The sequence below is a fragment of the Canis lupus genome, chromosome 8 (genome assembly GCF_011100685.1).
Source record: "Canis lupus familiaris isolate Mischka breed German Shepherd chromosome 8, alternate assembly UU_Cfam_GSD_1.0, whole genome shotgun sequence".
Classification (NCBI taxonomy): Eukaryota; Metazoa; Chordata; class Mammalia; order Carnivora; family Canidae; genus Canis; species Canis lupus.
Genome location: NC_049229.1, coordinates 41,372,163 through 41,397,215, shown reverse-complemented (window position 1 = coordinate 41,397,215; position 25,053 = coordinate 41,372,163). Strand labels below are relative to the sequence as shown.

The following is a 25,053-nucleotide window of genomic DNA, read 5'->3' as shown; positions in this document are numbered from 1 at the left end:
TGCAATATTTTTCTAATCTTCTAGACCAGACAATGGTATTGTTACTACTAGTTTGATCTTTGTACCCATCATTCACATGTACCAGTAAAAGTGGTCCTAATCGTGCCCTTTCTTGGTGTCGCAGGAGATTGTCTTCCTGTTGCTCTATAATTTCCATACTTGTAATTTTAATTTTTTTAAAGATTTATTTATTTTAGAGAGAGAGAGAGTGAAAGAGAGAAAGCATGTGTGAGTCAGGGGAGAGGCAGAGGGAGAAAATTTTCAAGCAGACTTGCTGCTGAGCAGGGAGGCCAATGTGGGCTGATCCCACAATCCATGAGATTACAATTCATAAGATCATAACCTGAACTGAAACCAAGAGTTGGAAGCTCAACTGACTGATCCACCTGGGAACCACATATACTTGTACTTTTTAAATAAAATTATTTCTTCTAGCCTCCTCCTAAATAAATATACCACCTTTTCTATGGGTATGTATGGGTGATGCATGTATACACTATTGTGGATATATCTTATCTATACAGATAAAGTACTGTTGATATTCATATTTTTCCATTTTTCTATAAATTTCAAACTATTCATACTATTCTTATTTATCACCCAGTCTGATTTTCAGAATAACCCAGTTGAGTAGAAAAAAAACATATCTTCTTTTTTTCATTTCACATTTGAAGAAAATGAGTTACAGAATGAAGGAACTTAGGTTGACAAGTTCTTGTTAGTGGCAGAGCTAGGACTAAAATACAGTCCCTTAATTCCCAATACAGTATTTAAAAAAAAAGGGTCAAAATGCTATTTCTAAATCATAATAACGCAGTTCTGCATTACAATTTCCACTATTTATTTTTATTTTTAGAGATTTTATTTATTCATGAGAGACACAGGAAGAGAGAGAGAGAGAGAGAGAGAGAGGCAGAGACACAGGCAGAGGGAGAAGCAGGCTCCATGTAGGGAGCCTGATGTGGGACTCGATCCCAGGTCTCCAGGATCAGGCCCTGGGCTGAAGGTGGCGCTAAACTGCTGAGCCACCTGGGCTGCCCGCCACGATTTATTTTTAAATCAAAAGAAACACTTTCAGAATTGAGATGGAAAAACATCCATTTTTTTTTCTATATATAGTATAGTAAAATTATATTATTGGATGAAAAAATATTCCTGGAGAGAAATGTATTCAAAAGCTTTTTTCAACTATGATATGGATTTAGATCTATGCTATTGGCAAGGCAGTGCCTATCTAATGTGTTTTATGATCATGACCATTACTTCCATGTCATCTGCATACAGCAAGGATTTGTGGATTCATACACTGAAAAATTAACATTTTCTATATGAATATTTAAATTATATTTGCAATCATGCTGATAAATAATAAAAAAGTATTTCTCTCTTTTAAAAAAGACATATGAGGGACGCCTGGGTGGCTCAGCGGTTGGACACCTGCCTTCGGCTCAGGGTGTGACTTGAGCTGAAAGCAGACACTTAATGAACTGAGCCACCAGGTGCCCCCCATTTTGTGTTTAAAAAATTTTCTTTTAAAGTGAACAATTTAAAATAGACATAAAACATAGAATCATTGCTTCCACAATTATCAACTTTACCAATCTTATTTCATCTATCCTCTCATTTATTTTTAGAGTATCTTAAAGTGAATTTTGATTTTCTAACTGTATAAAGTTAAAAAGTCAATTATCTTTCAGAATTCCACACTATGTCTTAAGTATGAATAAAGTTATGTTAAATGATTTTTTCTACTAGAGGCATTACCAACTTGCCATCTCTTATAAGTAACCTAGACATTTCTCTTTTACCTCTTGCATAAGAGGAAATTAGCAGGATTTTAAAGTAAAACAAAGCTGAATCTGAACCCTGGTTCTGCCTATTAATAGCCTCAGGACTTACAGCAAATTTTTTTCATTTTTAAAAAATTTAAAATTAAATTAGTCATACATCATTAGTTTAAGATATAGAGTTCAGTAATTCATCAATTGCATGTAACATCCAGTGCTCATCACATCACATGCTCTCCTTAATGCTCATCACCAATTACTCCATACCCCTACCTACCTCCCTTCCAGCATCCCTCAGTTTGTTTCCTATAGTTAAGAGTCTCTTATGGTTTGCCTCCCTCTCTCTTTTCATCTTATTTTTCCCTTTCCCCTACGTTCATCTATTTTGTTTCTTAAATTCCACACATGAATGAAAACATATGGTATTTGTCTTTTCCTGACTGATTTATTTCACTTAGCTTTATACTCTCTAGCTCCATCCATGTTGTTGAAAATGACAAGATTTCATTCTTCTTGATGGCTGAATAATATTTGAGTGTGTGTGTGTGTGTGTATAACTTTTTGAGGAACCTCCATACTGTTTTCCAGAGTGGGCTGTACCAACTGCATTCCCACTAACAGTGTAAGAGGGTTCCCTTTTCTCCCCATCCTCACCAATATTTGTTGTTTCCTGACTTGTTAATTTTAGCCATTCTGACTGGTGTGAGGAGGTATCTCATTGTGGTTATAACCTGTATTTCTCTGATGCCAGGTGATATGGAGCATTTTTTCATATGTTTATTGGCCATTTGTGTGTCTTCTTTGGAGAAATGTCTGTTCACGTCTTCTGCCCATTTCTTCACTGGATTATTCGGTTTTGGGTGTTGAGTTTGAAGAGTTCCTTATAGACTTTGGATACTAACCCTTTATCTGATGAGGTATTTGCAAATATCTCCCATTCTGCAGGCTGCCTTTTAGTTTTGTTTCCTTTGCTGTGTAAGCTTTTTACCCTGATGAAGTCCCAATAGTTCATTTTTGCTTTTGTTTCTCTTGTCTCAGCAAATTATTAAGCCTTTCTCTGAACTTCTGTTTTCTTGTTGATAAAATTCGGGATAATAATTCTTTAAAACCAGCATCTTTTAAAGCTTTTTGTTCCTTTCATTCACTCACTAAATTTCTATCCAGTCTATGTCCTAAGTGTCATATTAGGTGCTGGGACAGAGTGGAGTAAAACCAGACATGGTTTCTATTCTAATGCAGTGCCAATTTGCTGCAATGTTTTTCAAACACTGGACCAAATATGGTGGTGGGCTATAAAGTAAACTTGTAAACAATTTTTTAAAAAGGTTTTATTTATTTATTCATGAGAGACACAGAGAGAGAGCGAGGTAGAGACACAGGCAGAGTGAGAAGCAGGCTCCATGCAGAGAGCCCGATGTGGGACTCGATTCCAGGTCTCCAGGATCACGCCCTGGGCTGAAGGCGGCACTAAACTGCTGAGCCACTCGGGATGCCGGTAAACAAATTTTAAAATGAGAACGAATAGAAATACATTTCAGCATACATGGTAAGGATGAATATTGTTTCATTATTTTTGTTTCTATATGTGTGCAAATGTACATTTATATATTGTATATGTTACTTATATGTGTGTATAATGTATTTAATATGTCTCTTCTTATGGGTGCAGTTAAAGCCATTGATGTAGTGGAGGAGATATTAATCAAATAATCACATTAATAAATACATAAATGCAGATTAAGGAAACCATTCTAAAAGAAAGGAATATAGTTTTATGAAAGCATATAATGAAAGTGCCTGAACTATACTGGAGGGTCAGGGAAATCCACCGGGATAAAAATATTTCTGGTTTGAATATGAAGGATGAATAAAAGGTAAGTAGGCAGAAGGGGTATGTGAGTGCGAGAGAGATGCGAGAGGGAGGGACAGGGGGAGAAGGAGAACTATGAAGTGGAAATGCTCCATCTAAAGATCTTCACCTATGTGCAAAGGCCTCTGGTTCATATCCTCCTTGTATCTTATGCCCTAGCCACTCTCAATTTCTAGAACTGTAGCTCCTTGAGAGTACCAAGATGACTAATATTCCAGCTCCATAATATACACTACTTCTAGTGCTTGGAGTATCCTTTTCTTATCTGTGCCTTCTGATTAAAGACTTCTTAGCTTTTAAGACTCAGCTCAAGTGTCATCTTTTTTATGAAGTCATATCTGACTCCTCTTCCCCCAAGAGTCAGCTACTTTCTCTTTTGTTTCCCCAGTGTATTCCCAAAATAATTCTAATTATGGCTTCCTAATTATTTGCAATTATTTGCTTATTTGTCTCACAGGAATCTGTAGCATTTGCTGCATAATAGGTAGTCAATTAAATTTCAATATGTGAAGTATTAAAAATGTTCAATAAATGAATGAGCATGGCTCCTAAGAATCTACTTAGAAGGATGTATGCATAAATGAAAAATAAATAATGTTTTTAAACACAAAATGCTGTATTTCTAATGGCTTCCATCCATTTCTTGCTGGTCCATGCAAATAGTTTTCAAATATGAGTCAACATTGACCATCTTTAGAATGTTTAGAAAGACTGCTTTGGTTAATTTTATATAATAACTTAGATTATGTTGCCATTCTGTCTAGCATAGTTCCTAGCTCATCACTGATTTTCAATAAATATTTGTTAAAAGAATAAAGAAATGAATTTGGCACTTCCATACTTAGGTGGGAAGTTTGTAGACTGATTTGTACATATTAGTACTGTGCTTTCTAAATTTTCTTGAATAATTTCAAAAATGTGTATGCTTAATTTCTACAGCTAGATTATGAACTCCTTAAAGATAGAGAACACTTTCCTTTATTTCTTTTTTTGAAACCCTCTGCTCTTCAACCTTCTGGTCTCCTGTTTCCCCACACATGCAAATACACCTACACTCAAAATGCCTTATATTAATATTCTGCACAAATGTTCCAAATAAATGTCTCTGAATAATGAGTGGCTGGAGATCATTTGGAGGCAAGTCTGCTATGGAGTGTCAAGAAGGCCAATATCTGTAAGAGTCCTTAAATGATTCTAAGGAGCAGAGAAGGTGCACTGACTGGAGAGAGAATATGTGTTCACTTACATTAATGTTCTTCACCTTGCCCTGAAAATTTCTATCTGGGAAACATGTCTCTATATTGCTAGCTAAAGAAGGCTCAATCAAACCACATTATAGAAGGTTCTTGGTAGCAAGAGAGAAGTTTCTTTTTTATTATTATTATTTCCTTTGTAACAGTACTTCTCAACCCTTAATGTGTGTACAAATTACCTAGGGATCTTGTTAAAATACAGATTCTGATTCAGTAGGTCTGGGATAGGGCTTGAGGTTCTATATTTATTTCCAACAAGCTGATGCTAATGGTGTTGGTTCATGAATTACCCTTTTTGAGGAGTAGAGTGCTCTAAGATTGAATTGAATATAGACAAATTCGAGCTTAAAGAAAGAGTAAGGAGTAAAAAAAATTAGTGAACTACAACAGAAATCCTGATTTTATGTTATCACCAAGGCTCACTATTGAGAAGAAGCAGAAGCAGAGGTACGTTGGAATATGAATCTAATGCTTGGAAAAGAAATAAACTAAGTAAGCCACAGTATGCAATTGGAAAAGATGGATGGATTCAAGGATTACTGTAGAGGCTTAGAACCCCCACTCTCCATATTTAGAAATTTCTCTTAATAAGTGTTGTTTTTCTTTTTTGTAACTGTAGAATTTAATTTGAAGGAAGTGATAAAGCTAAAATGAACCAAATTATATAATGCAGCAAATGCATTATTTAACTTATTCATAATGCTTAATGCTAGACCCTGAAGGTGCTCCCACTTCTACCTTCTTTTTTTTTTTTAATGTCCAGAAAACACTTTAGTCATCTTCACCTGTTTAGTTAAAGATTATATCATTTTTAAATGGATACCATTAGATAACTATTCATTGTGGCAGTGTGTAGAAAATGATCTTTCCTGAGCCCTTTGCCATAGAATTATCCTTCATTTTCTAGTCATATGGGAAACTCTCTGTAAGCCTCCTGAAACAAACACTTTATAGCTTCATTTATTTTCAATAATAAAGACTTTCAACATTTCCATGGTAAGACTGAATAAACTGAGGCTATAGAGATAGCATAACTTTCAGAGGCCCTAAGAAGTATTTTTGACAGAAGAAACAGGAAGAGGAATTAAGAATTGATTATGGAACGAAACTGTCTAAGGATGGATGATAGGCAACAGAATAATAGTATTTGTGTGTATACTAAAATTAAGATTATAGAAAGTGTTGGATGGGGGCAAGAGAAGGTGATAAGACTAGTGCAACAAGATTAATACTTGCTGCAATTATATTGAGGATAAAATCAGGAGAGTTGTTTGGAATTTTAAATCTGTGGCTTTTTCTTATGGAAAGCAGGAAATTAAGAGTAGGACAGATGAGTATTTTATATTCTTTACCATCATCTTCCAGTAAAAAAAATGCCCATTTATTGTTAGTATTGGGAAAAGAGGTACTATTTCCTTAAATACAGTATTTTAAGCTTTCTGGAATTGATCAAGATTAATTAATCCAAATATCTCTCTGTTCACTTGAGTAATATTCCCAAATCATAAGGCCCTCTTCTTCATCCAGAGTGACCTATAGTGGAAGGCAATAGTTTATCAAATGGAAAACTAGCCGTTACCAGGGATTTAGATGGAAGAAATAGAAACCCTAGAACATGGCTTTTGTGAAAGAACAAAAGCTCTAAATCAGAGATTATACTGAATTTTAGTATGTACTTTAACCCACTGGAAGGGAAGTACAACAAAATGTTAATAGTGGTTGGGAGTGAAATAATGGGTAATTTTAAAATGTTCTTTTTAATTTTCTGTATTTTCATAAGTATGTATTTCAATCAGAATGTAAAAAAGAAAAATTTAAAATTTACCCAAGTGGCAAGGATTTGTCTTACATCCTTCTAGAATTGCTTGTTATATATGGTTCTCAAAATAATTAGTGGTATTTTCAGATGTTTCCCTCTTTCTAAATCATCCCTGTAAAATAAATTCTGAAAGGATAAGCCTTTTGAATTGAAAAGTTTCAAGAAAGCTGAACTTGGGATGTGAAGTACTTTTGCCTTTATTAACATCTCCAAAGAAACTCCAAAGAAACTGTGAGACAAAAGCTCTACAGCAAGGTGGAAATGCATCAGTGCATTTCTTAATCAGTGTGAAGGGAGAAATAACTCTTCAAAAATATTAATAAAAATAACTCTTCAAAAATATTAATAAAAATATAGTATTGATCTTAATTGGTAACATGCTACTTTCATTTTCTTTTACCTTTCAAATTCATTCTGGGAGAGGTTGATTTTTAAGACTTTAGCCTGTCACTTTGCCCAGCTGCCAGTACCAAAAATAAATCTCTACCTTCCTCTTTTACAAAACAAAACAAACAAAAAAGCCACACACTCCATCCTGAATGCAGCTTTAGGTTTATTAGGTTATAGGTCTTCCTATTATATCATCATTGCTTGATTCCTGCCTTCTTTAAACTCTATTCTTTCTTGCCTTCTTTTTTTTTTTTAAGCTGTTCCTATTTCTTATTTGCTTAGTTACTTTTTACTGTCTTGATTTTTTTCAACCCACATACCTTAAAGCAAGTGATCCTCCAACTGGTTTGGAGTTTTATGCCACATGTTTCTGAAGGATACTGGCTAATGCTTAGTGATCCCAGAGCAAGTTAGCAACCTCTTTACACCTACAGGGTTAGCAATGTTCACAGGTGCCACTGGTTATTACTGGAAGGCCTACGGCAAAGGCAGAGGAGAAGAAAAAAGGGACAATAACGGGAGTGGGGGAAAGGAATGGGAGTAAAGGAAGACGGGGTGGAGAGAAGAAGGTACACAAAGTAGAGTGGTAGAGAGCCACAACAGCACAAGGATATTCTTTACCAAACACTGCCTGTGGGCGGTGTTCTAACACTGACGAGACTAGGATCATGCCTCTGCTCACAGATGGCTTTTGCTACCTTAATTATGATGTTGGTATATATACAAAGGCATAGCAAACATTCCCACTTTTGAGATATAACCATATCAAAATGGTTATCTGTTATGCATTATGTCTCTGTTATATATTCTGTATCTTAAGAGATAGCAACACTAGCAACACTTCACAGGAAAAAAATAATATGAAAGAGCTACATAATAGTCTGTTGAATGTCTCATATTGTGAGATGTTAGATGTTTTTTATTTGTGTGTGTGAAATAACTAAAAATACCACCATTTCAAAACAAAAGAATAAATAAGATTCCAGATGGTAATTTTATATAAAATTTCTTTGGTAGATTCTACATTACCAGAAAAGGCTCTTTTAAGGCTCATGTAGGCTAATTACTCTTTTGGCAACTAGAAAAACTAAGAGCAATAGTTTCTTTTTATTGAGCTGCTGCTATCTCATGCAACAACACAACACAGAACAACATTCTGTTTGAGAATATTATTCTTTGTATTAACAAGAATGTAAAAAAATAGACTTTCTTATCCCTTTCGTATTTCATTTGCTAACATTGTTTATTCTACTCTGGAAGTAAGAATTCTTTTACATTTTACAGTAATCTTATATGGCTACCAATTATAAGTTCAAAACAGAACTAACATTTCAATTGGAGAACAAGAAACAAGAAGAGCCAATGAGGTTATTAGAAGACTGAAATAATTTTCTTTCTGGACAATATTCATTATAATGAGCACTGTAGAAGGAACAAATTTGGAAGAAAAAAATCCTAAAAGCCACGAGGGATTTGTTATTCATGTTTTCAGGAATACTCTAAATTTAGTGAGATCAAGCTGAATGACGTGCATCCAAGATAGTATCCCTGAGAAAGAATATACTAGTAGGAATTAACCTCTCCACCACTATATTTATGTAGAATAGGAGAGTAACAATTCAGATAAATGTTAACCTTTTTTTCAGAGATGGTCTAAGAAAATGTTTTTTATAAAAATGATAGTGATAACAATAGTTACCATTATCAAGCATTTTATAAAATAATTATTGAGTGCTTGTTTTTGGTGCCAGATATTTTACTAAGGCTTTCTATGGTCTCATTTAATCCACACAACTTGTTGGGGTAAGTATGACTATAGTTATCATCATTTTACAGATGAGACAACTGAAGCTCAAAAACTTTGAGTAATTTGCTCAAAGTTACATAGATGGAACAAGTACTGGGACCCAGATCACTCCTACTTTGCTTTTCAAAGCCCATAACCACAACCATTTGCTATATTGCCTCCAACACAAAAAGACATTGCTAAGAGAAAGTGATGGAACATGGAGGAGATTAGTGAGTATATTTAATTATAAAAATGAAATAATTTAATGACTAGATAGAGTAAAAAGAACAACAAGTAAGAGATTCCATAAAGAACCATTAAAAAGGAACTGGCCTTCTTATCAGCTCTGATAAGCTGGGAAATGTTTTTAGACATTTCTTCAGTGATATTAGCCTTGAGCTAATAACCAATAATAGTTTCTAAGTAATTCCATTGCATTTTCAGTTTGGGTTCTGAGATTAGACTTTAAGCAGGCAATTGCTGTTCAGTATTTGCTTTCAACCTTTATGCATTCTGAGGCAACTCCAAAGGTATGAGTTGCGTGTACCACCTAAGGTTTCAAAGCTTTTGAAATCTAGCTCTTAAAGGGAATTAGAGGTTTCCCTTATACTTGCTTTTTATGCTTTTATTGATGTTTGAGTTTAAAGCAGAAGAAAAGCCCACCCTACATGATCCTTTGTTCTGGGAATCTGCTCTTCTTTCTTGGACCACATAGATGTTTTCAACTGGAAAACACAGAGAAAACTTCCAGACCAAGACTGTGCTACCTGACATATATGTAAAGGTCAAAAGAATGAATTATGGTACAATATTTCTATCAGTTTCTTCATATTTATTTGTCAACAAGCATTTTAAAGTAACAATAGTACTTTCACTGGAAACTTTTAATCCAGATTGTTATCTGTGAATAAAATTATTTTAATAACCAAGTAGGAAACAAATATAAAACTCATTAGGTGCCTAGGCTGAGCCAAAAATCGGAAGAAAAAAAATACAGTGTGAGTATGATGATACTCAAAAATCAAAAACATTTACCTCGGACAGCATAGCCATCTTTTACAGATGCTGGAAAGGGGGGTAGGTTGTCTTTTGCATATACATCTTGAGCAAGGACTCGCCCCATTCCATCTGAAAAAAGAGAAAATAAGAATAATATCAATGTGGAGAGCAATGGCAGGCAGTCATAAACAAGGTGGGTAAGTATGTCTGTCTGGCGAGGCCTATATATGGGCTCAGTCAGACCCCCTGATTTCTATCTCAAGGAGTTGGAGACAGAAGGAAGACACGTATCCTTGTGTTTGAAATGAAAGATTAGATTCAATTAATAGCTATGCTTACAGAGATTATTTGAATATGAGCAGCTACACAGTCATCAAAGATGTGTTCAATTTGTTGTGTCGTTAATCCTTTAACTACCCAAAGATGACTTTCTTTAAAAAGCCAATTTTTGAACATTTTCATATTTGTTGATCCAGTAATTTCACTTCTAGAAATCTATCCTAAGAAAACAGATAAATCTCTATGCACATGTTTATTTTTAGTGGCTTACATTAGCGAGGATAGTAAAGAAATAAAAAGATCAATAATATAGAAATTACATAGACAATGATCTATCCTTATGATAAAATACTATCATATTAATGCAGGTTAATGTAATATTCATGAAGAATATTCATTGACCAGGAAAATTCTTAAGACACATATTTAAAATACATGCAGAACTGTATATGTAGTATATAATGTGTACATGCCAATAGAAAAAGATGAGAAGGGCATGCATATATGAAAATATAAAGCATTTGTTATGTTAGTATGTTAAAATTATGTATGATTTTTATTTCCTTTGTTATACTTTCTGAAAATTTCCAAATTTTTTATAATGATCAAATGCCATTTTTAAATTAAGAAAGTTTTCCTTAAGAGGAGAAACGTAAACAAAAGGAATTTTAGCCTTTGCTTTTGGCTTTTAATAAAATTCTAACAAAATTTACCCTAAAAAAATTAGTGATTATAAATAAGCAGAAGACCAGTAACCTGTCTTGTGAAAGGACTATTCAAACTACTCTGGATGTTTTACCATTTTCAGCTAAAGCCTAGGAATTTGAGCTAGAATAAAAGTTTCAAGAGTCATGATCAATTTCTTAAGTCTTCTAATCAGAATCTGTCTTAATTATTATTACTATTTCAAAGAGGCAAAATAATAATAAATAGAAGGTGGAGAAGAAAGAAGAGGGGAAGGAAAAAAAAATCAAGCTTGTCTCCAAAGACTATAAGTAATACAGGATTTGATTTACATGAGATGTTCATATAATTTAGAACACTCCATTATTTCCAGAGTTGGATGGGTGTCTTTGTGTGTTTTTTGTTTTTGACTTTGTCCTTCTTGCCACCTAAGGCCTCTGATTTCCAGATCCCAGAACCTAGAAGAAGTAAGTACAGAGAAATTTTTAATTTAACTCTGATCAATACTGATAGTGTTATTAACTCTTTCCTTTTAGGGAGGTGATAGCTGAATTGGAAGGGTGAATTTCTTAGCAGATTCTAGCTTCAGATATTCCTAGAGGGTTGTAGCTATTCTGGAGCTATCCTGGAGCTATGGACTTGTATTTAGTAAGACCAGGGAAGTGGTAAAACCAGAGAGTCTAGTTTGGATTCACTTATACAATATTAACTCCCAAACAAACCTGAAACTATAAAGTAATCCCTGATGGGGTTAGCCCCATAGCATTTGCCCAGGAACACAATAAACTCCCTGGGGCTTCCTGCCTGGAACTAATCTGGCCTGGGGTAGTTCATGAAAATGTAAACTACCCTAGCTCAGCTCCTAAAACAATGACTTTGCTGGAGTTTTGAATAGCTTAGTAGTAGTAGCAGTTAATCAAAGATAGCACAAGGAAATTAAGCATAAATTTCCAGTTATAAAATAACTGGTTTTCCTGGGTCTTCGGCTCACAGGTGGCATATCATGAGACTTTTCAGCATCCATAATCATGTGAGTCAATTCCTCACAATAAATATCATAATATAGATATATATCCTATGGGTTCTGTTTCTCTGAGAACCCTAACTAATACAAATGGAATAGAATAGTCCAGAAATAAACTTTTGTTCATACAGTCAAGTGATCTTCAATAAGGGTCAAATGGTCTTCAATGGGGAAAGGACAGTCTTTTCAACAAATGGTGGTGTTGGGAAAACTGGATATCCACATACAAAGAATGAAGTTGGACTCTTACACCATGTATAAAAATTACTCAAAATGGAGTAAAGAACTAAATATAAAACCTAAAACTATAACATTCTTAAAAGAAAAGATAGAAAAAAAAAGAAAAGATAGAGGACAACTTTATGATATTGGATTTGGCAGTGATTTTTTTTATAATGGTGATGAACAGATAAAATGTTTTATTTTTTCAAATATTTTCTGATTTTATAATGAAACATTTCTCCTAACAATGTAAGTAGGCCTCAGTTTTTTTTTTAAGTTTTTATTTAAATTCCAGTTAGTTACACAGTTATATTACACAATGTAATATTAGTTTCAAGTGTATAATATAGTGATTCAATATTCCCATACATCACCTGATGCTCATCATCACAAATGCACTCCTTCATTTCCTTCACCTATTTAACCCACTCCCCTACCCACCTCTCTTCTGGTAGCCATCTAGTTTGTTTTCTATGTTAAGAGTCTATTTCTTGGTTTTGGCAATGATTTCTTGAGTATGACACTGAAGGCACAGGCAACTAAAGGAAACAGACAAATGGAGCTACATCACACTTAAAAACTTTTGTGCATCACTGCTGGGTATTTATCCCCAAAATACAAAAACACTAGTTCAAAGGGATACATGTACCTCTATGTTTATTGCAGCATTATTTATAATAGCCAAATTATGCAAGCAGTCCAAGTGTCTACCAACAGATGAATGGATAAAGATGTGGTGTATATTACAATGTATACAATGGAATATTATTCAGTCATAAAAAGAATGAAATCTTGCCATTTTCAACAACATGGATGGAGCTAGAGAGTATAATGCTAAGCGAAGTAAGTCAGCTAGAAAAAGACAAATACCATATGATTTCATTCATACGTGGAATTTAAGAAACAAAACAAATGAACAATGGAAAAAAAAAAGAGAGACACACACCAAGAAAGACTCTTAACTATACAGAACAAACTGAAGGTTACCAGAGGGGAGGTGGGTAGAAGGATGGGTAAGATAGGTGATGGTGATGGGGATTAAAGAGTACACTTATCATGATGAGCACTGAGTAATGTATAGAATTAATGAATCATTATGTTGTACACCTGAAACTAATATAACACTATGTGTTAACTGTACTGGAATTAAAACCAAAAAAAACTAAAAGAAAAGATTATATAGGAAAAAAAAGTTTTGTGCATTAAAAGACACAATCAACAGAGTGAAAAGGCAATCTATGGAATGGGAGAATATAGTCGCAAATCATATATCTGATAGGTAATGTCTTGAATATATAAAGAACTCCTATAGGGCAGCCCGGGTGGCTCAGCAGTTTACCGCCGCCATCAGCTCAGGGTTTGATCCTGGAGAACGGGATCGAGTCCCATGTCGGGCTCTCTGCATGGGGCCTGCTTCTCCCTCTGCCTGTGTCTCTGCCTCTCTCTCTCTCCGTGTCTCTCATGAATAAACAAATAAAGTCTTAAAAAAATAAAAAAATAAAGAACTTCTATAACTCAATAACAAAAAGATCAAATAACACAATTAAAAGTGGGCAAAATATCTGAACAGACGTTTCTCCAAAAAATGATATACAAATAGTCGACAACATTTGAGAAGATGCTCAACATCATTAATCATTAGAAAAATGAAAATAAAAACCCAATGAGCTATCACCTCACTCCCATTAGGATGGCTATTATAAAAACAAAACAAAACAAAGCAGAAACTAACAAGTTTTGAGGAGAATGTGGAGAAACTGGAACCCTGTACACTCTTGGTAGAATTGTAAAATAGTGCAACCACCACTGAAAATCAGAAGGTTCCTGAAAAAATTAAAAATAGAAATAGCATATGGTCCATCAATTCTACTTCTGGATATGTAACCAAAAGAGTTGAAAGCAGCATCTCAAAGAAACATTTTCACACTCATGTTCATAGTAGCACTATTCATAATAGTAAAGAGGTGGAAGCAGCCCAAATGTTCATCAATGGATGAACGGATAAACAAAGTGTGGTGTACATATTTATGAACTGTCACATGATACAACATGCATAGACCTTGAGGACATTATGCTAAGTAAAATAAATCAGCCACAAAAAGATAAATAGTGCATAATTCCACTTATATGAGATATATAAAGTAGTCAAATTCTTAGCAACAGAAAGTAGAATGGTGGTTACTAGGGGCTGGGATGAGAGGAAAAAGGGAGTTGTCTAATGGGTATAGAGTTTCAGATATCCAGTATGAAAAAGTTCTGGAGATATGTTTCACAACAGTGTGAATGTACTTAATGCCACAGAATTATACAATTAATAATGGTTAAGATGATAAGTTTTATGTTAATGTGGTTTTTATTGCAATAAAAAAATGAATGAGGTACTGATACATATTACAACATGGATGGATCCTGAAAATACTATGCTAGGTAGAAGAATATAGTCCAAAAGACCACATGTTGTATGATCCCACTCTATGAAATGTTCAGAATAGGTAAATTTACAGTAGAAAGTACACTGGTAGTTACCAAGGGCTGAATGGGGGTGATGAAGGGTTAGGAGGAGGATGAGAGCTAGCAAGGTTTAGGATTCTTGTGAGGTGATGAAAACATTCTAAAATTGACTGTGGTGGTGGCTGTACATATCTGTGAATATACTAAAAGCCCTGAACTATATACTTTAAGTGGGTGAATAGCATATGAGTTATATCTCAAAGGGCAATGGTAATAGCTTTTATAAAAGAATAAGAATATTTATCTCATTTTAGCATATAACTATATTTAGAAAACCCAAGAAAAGTCATTATTTGTAGCACACATATACCATCTGGTCTTTATGGACTTCCAAATATCATGGAAAGAAAAATAACATTTTTCATCTGGAAAGAAATGCTTCACATTTAATTAAGGTTACTAATATAAATTTAATAATAAATAGAATTAAGCCAGCTTTTTATTTTGGACTCATGTTAAATACAAGAGTTGTTATTTTTTTTTAAAGATTTTATTTATTTATTCATGACAGACACAGAGAGAGATTGGCAGAGACACAAGCAGAGGGAGAAGCAGGCTCCACGCAGGGAGTCCAACGTGGGACTCGATCTCGGTCCCAGGTCTCTAGGATCACACTCTGGGCTGAAGGCAGCGCCAAACCGCTGGGCCACAGGGCTGTCCAAGGGTATGTATTTATTTATTTATTTATAAGATTTTATTTTTACTTACTCATGAGAGAGAGAGAGAAAGAGAGAGAGAGAGAGAGAGAGAGAGGCAGAGAGAGAGGCAGAGACACAGGGAGAAACAGGCAGAGGGAGAAGCATGCTCCATGCAGGAAGCCCGAGGCGGGACTCGTCTCCGGGATCACGCCTTGCACTGAAGGCGGCGCTAAACCGCGGAGCCGCCTGGGCTGCCCAGGGTTATTATTTTTAAGATAAATTTGATCCCTACTGGATTAATTCTGATTTTGAATGTGGTATCAAGTTAAGATCAGAGATTAAGTTTCTTCAAAGACAAAAAAACATGCATTACCTCAAGTTTTGGTCTAAAAGCCTAGGGCAAGGAAAGGATTGGGAGAAAAATATGCAAATGATTGAAAAATGGTCCGGGCTACAGTTGGCAGAAATATAAGAAAAAAGAAGGAATATATGTCAGATATACCTCTCAGCTACACAAGCAACTATATCCATATCTTGTAGTAGGGTTAAGGACTAAACAAACAATGGATAGCTCTTTCAAAGAGTAAATATTAGACTTATTCATTGTCTGACCGAATGATTTGGTAACTTAAAGAGTACATAGCAGTGCTGCAAACGACGTGGGACATTCCTACATACACTTATCTACAGTTAAACCACCCCTTCTCTTTGCCTATAGGTGGATCCTCAGTATCGGTGTTGAATAAACTTTGAGCATGTGATTTTAGAGAGCCTCAGCCTTCAAGCTTGGATGGAACCAGGCAGCACTAACTTCTCAATTAGATAGTATGACTGTTTTAAGTTTATAATTTGCTAGAGAAAGCTAAAGCTGTGAGAGCTAAAGGTCTTACTAAAAGATAAAATTTCAGGAAAATATGAGCAAAATTCCTTTTTCCCAGTCTCCAAACCAATGAGAGCCCCACTTATATTAAGTAAAAGACAGCTTCCACAATATATAATTAATATGCTTTCTTAGGAATATTTGATAGTGTGAGTTTATAGCTCTTCATAGTCTCCACTGAGAATTTCAGTTATAGAAAGTTAGACAGTATGCCAAGAAGCTATTGTTCTGCTATGAGAATCTGAGAATGTTATGTCCATTCTGTTCTATATTTTCCCACACACAATATTCTCTAAGTTCTGTGTAATACAGAATTAAATTTGATGAAGATAACAATAAATGCATATTTCTAGATTCTGTGGAGATAAAAAATCTTAAATGTAGGGCTATGTATCTTTGGGGACCCTTGTCTATATATATACAATTAAGTGATCTCAAGAGATTGATAAAAAGAAAGGACTGGAAAAGAGTGGCTGATGATCTATACTGTTTTGTGTAGTATGCTCACTTGTGCTACAAGAAGACAGTGATGGCGTGCTTGGTTAAAAGGTGATAGAATCCTTATGTTGTTAGCAAGATACTCATATATATATAAGTTAGCTCCCCACATGATGACAGTCATTAACAAACTCTCTACCCTTTGGGGTGCTAGCTTTTTTACACTGGGATGACTGGCCTAAAAAATATCTTCAGAAAGAGTTTACAGATTCAGACAGTTGACACTGGACATATATAGAAAGAAATAAAAAGAGTTATTTATAAAGTTGAGTATGATTTGTAAGAACTGAATCCAAACGTAGTCTCTAAATGGTAAAAGTAAAATATTTAATTTATTTGGTTGGGGATTTATTCTGGTTCAGATAATGCTTTTTTTCTTACTGTCTAAAGTAGGATGTTAGGATACCCGAGTGGCTTTTGGATATAGGAGTTCTAAGAAGGCTTTGGAAGAAGTCAAGGGGAAACTCTTGACTTCAGTGGTCCAAGAAATGGACTTCTTATCCTCATTTTAGGTAACTAAGACACTATCAGTTTTTCGAATCAAGAGTTTAGGACGAATGTGGTAGGTAACAGAAAGCTGAAAAGAAAAGATACTACCTAAGACTTCCCCATACAAAACAAGGATATAAGTCAGTTTGCTGATGATTATACATTCTTCAAAAGTTTAACTTCATTGTGACAGCATTGATACTGCAACATTTAAAAACTACCATCTCTTCCAATCTATATGAGAAGCTACAAAGACTACTTTGACTTAATAGCTATCCATTGTGTTCACCAAAACACTTGAGAAGGCAGTCTTGGTACATATACTTCCTCAGGCCAAATGACTATTGGTAGGAACAATGTTAGGGGTAGGGATTAAGAGGAAAGGTGAATGTAACATATGCAGATTTGGGTTGTTACCACATTAAAAAAAAAAAAAACAACTTAAAATGAATATAGCATATTCAGAATACTTCATGATTATTTAACAGACACTAAATATTTAACCCTCAAGCCTATTCTAATAAAATTTTTTCTCCACATCTGCATTGTACATGAAAGACTAGACATTATAGATCTCATTTATGCATTACAGCTTTCATTTGTGAAAGTTTCATATGTATAAACTGAAAGGGGTGAATGATTGAGAAGTGAATATCCCTTTATTTGTTTATTTTTAAGATTTTATTTATTTATTCATGAGAGACAGAGAGAGACACAGGCAGAGGGAGAAGCAGGCTCCACGCAGGGAGCCCGCCGCGGAACTCGATCCCGGATCCCCAGGATCATGCCCTGGGCTGAAGGCGGCACTAAACCACTGAGCCACCCGGGCTGCCCTGAATATCCCTTTAATGAAAACAAGTAAATTAATTATTCTCTAGTTACTCTAGAATAAAGAATAAACCATAGAATAAAGAAAACCCATAACTCATGGTTATGGAATAGTATAATAAAAATTTCTATGCTTTTAAAATACATAGCTTGTTCAAAGTGGCATTATGTTGTATATTTGTATTTTTCCATCTAGGGATGACTCATTACCTGCCAGTGTGATGAGTAAAGAATTACATTATGGTTCTTATGTCATAAAATAAAAAAGAAGCTTTGTGCCAAGTTATAGAGTTTGGAATAACTGCAAATGTTATGATTACCAGAAATGATTGTCATGGTATAGCAACACAAAAAGATGCAATGCAATTGGTAATAAATCAATTTTTAAGTTGTGTTATGGTTTCATTATGTCTATTTTATTATTGAGTACCATAAACTGTATCTTTGTTACGTATATTATTTTCTACATATAAAATATTAAGTTTTAAAAATAGCAACTGTGTAACTGTAAAAAGTATTTTTTTTTTTTTTTGTAAAAAGTATTTAACTTGTCTAGAATAAGAAATTTTTTAGGGAAGTACTTTTAAAAAAAATGTTCTTAAGGTTACAGAAAATGTTTCAATTAAGAGTAAGTGCTTACTTCTTTTAGTATTTAATGACAGAAACCTTGCCAAACCCAGGTCAAATAAATAGAGTGTCACTGATAAACGGGTAGCATTTACGTCCAAAGGGTCACGGTTTGGTATAAACAAATAAACAAAATTTTCTTTCTATAGTTTGAACAATTTAAACTTTTCTTTATTACTAATTACTTAATCACTGTCTCATAAATTGTCAAATGCTCCACAGAAAATAAAGCTTTTAATCTAATTTCCATAATTTTGAATTACATATCCTAGTATCCTAAAAATAATTCCAAGCTTTTTCAACATTGGTTCTATATTAGGATATTATAGTGGTTATTAAAAGAAAGGGAAAAGGTAACATGCAAGAAGTATTTTATAAAAAGAAAAAAAAGCATGATAAAATAAAGCTCTTACATGTAATGCAAGAAGACATAAATAACAAAAGTGCCAAGTATGATACTGACTTGGAAAACTACTGGTGGCTTATTTCAATATGGCTAAAATCAAAGTAAGGAAATTAGTAAGGCATTATAGTTTCAAGACTCAATAGTATCACTGAATCAATGCTGCTTCCAAATGATAAACAAAATGTTAATTTATTATTATTATTCTTTTTTAAAGATTCTATTCATTTATTCATGAGAGACACAGAGAGAGGCAGAGACACATGCAGGAGGAGGAGAAGCAGGCTCCCCCTGCAGGGAGCCTGATGCAGGATTCAATCCCAGGACTCCAGGATCATGCCCTGAGCTGAAGTCACATGCCCAACCACTGAGCCACCCAAGGCATCCCCTAGATGATTATTTTTCATTTAGCAAGTTAACGAAGGACATCAGGATTCTGTAGAAAAGGAGTTTCTAGAAACAGAGATATAAGATTTTTAACCATTTAAATAAATTATATTTTCAGAAAAAACAATTAAAAATTGCAAATCTGTTTCATTCTTATACACATTCAGATACATTACAAAAAGCACTGTTGATTTTAAGAAAATCCTTGTGTCTCAGATTTTCTTCCTATGCTTTTATCTCACAATTAAATTAAAGATTATTTTGTTTTTTCTGATGCAAAGCCCATGCTGCTTGGGGTCAGTTGAACACCTGCCAGGAAAAGTCTTTACCTGACCAAACAGTCAAAAAGGTGCTCTGAGCATAAGTTAATCAATCCAAACTTAAAACACAAAGCTATTGTCAAGTTTTTATTCCTGGCTATTCTCTTGCTGGTACTGGCAAATCTTTTCTGGCCACTTAAGTTTTAAGTTTGTCTCTTTTCATTTGTACTAATTTTCTTTCCCTTAGTTTGGAAAAATCTTGTATATTTACAAGAATTTTTATAATTCTACTAATATATTAATTACGAATAGAAATGAGTTCTCACTTCTAAAAGTGATAGCTTTCTTTCAAATTTTGATCACTGTAGGAATAAAATATTTTGATGCTTCCTTCTTAAAAATTTTCTAACAAAAAATTTTCTGCTTTTGTTCCATTTTAACGGAAACATATTCTGAATCCTAACTTAATGGTATTAATATATATTATGGCACTTTAAAGTAGATACTGAAAAAAAGAATGCTAAATAAATTATGCAAATAAAGTATGTATATTTAAAATGTGAAAAGATAATGAGATATCCAAAAAGAATGGGAAACTAAGAATAATATTTAAAGACCGTATCTTGTTTTAACCTTAGATATATTCAATAAAAGCTGAGTAAATCAATTTAAAAATCATATTAAAATTTCTTCTAAGGTTTTTTTTGATTAAATTATTATTGAATTATTTTCTATCGAAATTGCTTAAAGTGAGATATATTTATAATATACCTTACGTAAGAAAAGAGGATACTTATATGGAAATATATGATGGTATGCATAGAAGGAAGTATGAAATAGGAAGATTAGTCCGTCTGCTTGCAACATTGGGTTAATTAGGCCGATGTTATACGTCTGATTCCTATGTGAATTAATTTTACTCAATTATATAACTATAAAAATAACACCCCCACGCAAAGAGGCATTGTGAATATCGTGATAAGAGCACACATATGGTATATCCACAATACTGGGGGGCAAAAAAAGCACCTGAGAGCACACAGATAATAGACTGGCAATATAATTATAATCTTTGGATATGAAAAACAGCATAATTTTCTAGACATTATGATTACACACACATACACGCACATACATACATCACAAATATATAGATAGGGATATTCATATTTGAGGAATGCAGGGAGAAATATAAAGGGAATGATGTAATCAGAACCATAAATTTAATGATATGTACATATTTTATTTTATTTTATTTTATTTTATTTTATTTTATTTTATTTTATTTTATTTTATATGTACACATTTTAAAGGTGTAATGAAATTTATGGACTAAAGAACCTAAAGAGATGAGACTATCTGAAGGGAATTATAAATGAATTCAAATGGCCACACTGATGGAAAAACCTACAGCAAATGCCACTATAGATCAATCCCCAGGAGATATCTTCAGGTAAATAGGATTATCCCAGGTGAAGACCTTACTGGAGGCAGTAATTGGATAATGAAAATACATGCTTTCACTTGAAATATTTGAACTATCTCAATTCTCTGCTTTAATTTTATAAAACTCAACCAGAGATAAGCAGAAAAACAGTGAAAATTGTTTAGGTTAATTTTCTAATGAGATAGGAAGCACAGGTCTGAATGACCTGGATGGATGGAATGTAAATCTGATTACAACAAACCACACAGGGATCCAGAGATTGTTAATGTGGATCAACAAATGCAGCTGAGCCATGGAATTCTAGCTTTGATTTTGTAATTTACAAATGCTAAGGCCATGATCTTAGAATTCCAACATGGAGATGGAAGGGAAGGGAATCAGTTACTAAATTCCAAATATGACAGCTTAGAAAAACTAGATGATTTATATATACTATTATCTCAATAGAACTTCACAATGACTTTACGTACACATGATTTCTATTTTTAATGTATGAGGGAAATGATCCTCGTAGCTTGCTCAACATCTCTTAGACACTTAAAAAGTAAAGCAAGGTAAATATTAAGTATGTTTAATGGCAAAGCTCCTTTCAGTACACCTTACTTTCTTTTTCCTTATATTCTCAGAGCCTCTGAACTGTCAGGAGGAGTTAATGAATTCCTAGCATGACTTGTGACCACTTTGGTTAGAATCATGTATAGCTTGGAATCAGGAGCTTCTGCATTTCTTCTAGAGGGCAGTGAATTTCTGCTTTAGATTACCACCTGAATTAGGCAGTTATTTAACTATTAAGTTAGAGACAGGGAGAAAGTCCCTTTGGTGTGGTCAGCAATCTAAAAGAGATATTTCCCTGTCTCAAACTTCTTCCAATAGGAAAGCTTTAAGGTTCCTTGACTAGAAAAAAACAAAGAACCCAAGTCGGAAATGCTGAAATCTTTGGTCACGTAATTTCTTTCCTCTCCTCTCCTCTCCTCCCCTCCCCTCCCCTCCCGTCCTCTTCTTTTCTTTCTTTCTTTCTGTCGTTCTGGCTTTCTTCGTTCTTTAGTTCTTCTTGCTTCGGTGTTCTTTCTTCTCCGTTGCTGTGATTCTTCTTTCTGTTTGTTTCTTTCGTTCCCTTCCTTCTTCTTTTTTTTTTTTTAAGATTTCACCTATCCATTCATGAGAGACAGAGAGAGAGAGAGAGAGGCAAAGACCTAGGCAGAGGGAGAAGCAGGCTCCCTGTGGGGAGCCCGATGCAGGACTCAATCCCAGGACCCTGAGACCGTGACTCGAGTCAAAGGCAGCTGTTCAACCACTGAGCTACCCATGTGCCCCTGGTCATGTAATCTTAAATAAGAAAGCCTAGAGCTTGTAATCTAAAATAATACTACTAAAAAAGCAGAATTATTTCTATTGAAAGCTCAAGTTTTTCCAGTGTTAACTGAAAGGGACTGGGAATAACAGGGAATGGGTCTGAATATTTTAATCTGCCTTACTCAAAGTAGCTGCTGCCATACCAAGTATAAAGTTGTAATTTATTCATGTCATGCATTTTACAAGCAAAGAGGGTGAATCACATATGGTAGTCTTACAAATGCTACCATCTATTGTTATGCCAGGTATGCCTCTCCCAAGAAACAAAAGAAAAGCATTTATGGTGGAGCATAAGGCCTGAAAGGCCTTACTTGCAGATAGGAGCTGAAAATAGTACATATGCTAAAGAATAGATCAGAGGCAACAGAAAATCCATCTGCAGCCCAAACAGATTAAAACAAACAGTACACATACATGCACATCTAGGCACTTGTTTTAGAAGAATAATTTTCATATTGATTTGAGATGTAGTATAGGGTAGTGGAATGAGGAACAGACTAGAAGTCAAGAATCCTAGGTTATAGCATAGGTTTCAATCATAATCCTGTGTCCAATAATAAGAACATTATTACACTTCTTTGGTTTTCAATTCCCTCATCTTTAGAATAAGAGAGACTACATGATCTCTAAAATACCTACTTTCTGTAATAGTCTAAGTATTTCATGTTTTATACTCTAAAAAAATCCTTCATAGAGTTTACCCCATGTCTCTAATTTTGACAGCAATCACTTCTAGCATTTCTGTACATGTTTATCCTTAGTTTTCTGGAACTATTGTTGATTCTTCTCAGACAAAAAAAAATTTTTTTAGAGATGTTACAGTTACTAACTGCTTCACAGATTCAGTGGTTCTGGACATTTCTTAGAAAACATGGGGTCTCCTCTTAGGTTTCTCTAACTGTAGGTGTCAGAATTTGCATAGGCAAAATATTTAGAATTTCAGAGAACAGTAAAGGCTGATCAGTCCCCACTCCCCATACTTTTTTTACTCAGTGATTGAAAGATGAAATTCAGTAAGTTAGAGGTGCATCTAGTAGAAATAAAAATGACCTATGTAGGTTCTGGATTAAAGATCAAATCAGCCACAGCATTCCCTTTAAGCCAAAGCAATCCAGAGCAAGGCTCAAATTCTCTTCAATTCTGTGAAGGCTGAGACAGGTGAGGAGGCTGCAGAAGAAAAGTCTAAAAACTAATACAGGCTGGTTCATGACGTTTAAGGAAAGAAGCCGTCTCCATAACATCAAAGTGCAAGGTGAAGCAGCAAGTGCTGATGGAAAAGCTGCAACAAGTTATCCAGAAGATCCAGCTAAGATAATTAAGGAAGGTGGCTGCACTAAACAAGAGGTTTTCAGTGTAGACTAAACAGCTTTCTATTGGAAGGAGATGCCATCTAGAACCTTCATAGCTAGAGAGGAGAAGTCAATGCCTGGCTTCAAAGCTTCAAAGGACAGCCTGACTCTCTTGTTAGGGGCTAACATTGCTGGAAACTTTCAGTGGATGTCAGGGCTCAGGGGCCATTCTAAAAATCCTAGGTCTCTTAAGAATTATAGGTAATAATTACCTATGCTCTATGATTGGGACAACAAAGCTTGGAAGACAGCACCTTGGATTATTACCTGGAATAATATGAATATTTTAAGCCCACTGTTACAAGCTACTGCTCGGAAGAAAAGATTTCTTTCAAATATTACTGCTTACGATAAGGCACCTGGTCACCCAAGAACTCTGATGGAGATGTACAATGGGATTAATGTTGTTTTAATGCCTGTTAGCACATCCATTCTGCAGCCCATAGATCAAGGAGTAATTTGACTTTCAAGTCTTATTATTTAAGAAATACATTTCATAAGGCTATAGTTGCCATAGATAGAATTCCTCTAATGGATCTGGGCAAAGTAAATTGAAAACCTTTTGGGAAGGATTCATTATTCTCAATGTCACTAAAAACATTTGTGATTTGTAGGAAGAGGTAAAAATATTGACATTAACAGGAGCTTGGAAGAAGTTGATTCCAACCCTCTTAGATGACTTTGACGGGTTTGAAACTTCAGTGGAGGACATAACTACAGATATGGTGGAGATAGCAAGCGAACTAGAATTCGAAGTAGAACTTGAAGATGTGACTAAACTGCTGCAATCTAATATAAGACTTTACGAGGGATTGCTTCTTATGGATGAGCAAAGGAAGTGCTTTTTTAAAAAAATTTAGATTTTATTTATTTATTCATGAGAGACACAGAGACAGAGGCAGAGACAGAGGTTCCATGCAGGAAGCCCAGTGTGGGACTCGATCCCAGGACCGTGGTATCATGCCCTGAGACCAAGGCAGATGCTCAACCGCTGAGCCACTCAGGCACCCCAAGAAAGTGGTTTCTTGTGATGGAATCTACTCCTGGTAAAGATACTATGAAGGTTGTTGAGATGACAACAAATGATTTAGATTATTACATAAACTTAGTTGATAAAGAAATGCAGGTATGAGAGGATTGACTCCAGTTTTGAAAGAAGTTTTGCTGTAGGTAAAATGCCATCAAACAGCATCACTTGCTAAGAGAAATTGTTCATGAAATGAAGAGTCGTTGATGCAGCAAACTTAATTGCTGTCTTATTTTAAGA

At 34.5% G+C, this 25,053-nt stretch overlaps 1 protein-coding gene and 1 long non-coding RNA gene across 16 annotated transcripts in view; one reads left to right on the top strand and one right to left on the bottom strand.

The window, feature by feature from the left end:
- Window positions 1–17,621, top strand: part of LOC102152902 — a 110,767-nt gene extending 93,146 nt beyond the window's left edge. For both annotated transcript variants that reach the window (XR_005363436.1, XR_005363440.1), the window contains one exon: window positions 15,984–17,621. This is a non-coding gene — a long non-coding RNA (uncharacterized LOC102152902). The remainder of the gene's footprint in view (window positions 1–15,983) is intronic.
- Window positions 1–25,053, bottom strand: part of GPHN (gephyrin) — a 625,991-nt gene that overhangs the window by 85,207 nt on the left and 515,731 nt on the right. For all 14 annotated transcript variants that reach the window (XM_038544964.1, XM_038544965.1, XM_038544967.1 and 11 more), the window contains one exon: window positions 9,944–10,036. In XM_038544964.1, the coding sequence (XP_038400892.1) occupies window positions 9,944–10,036 (93 nt within the window). The remainder of the gene's footprint in view (window positions 1–9,943; window positions 10,037–25,053) is intronic.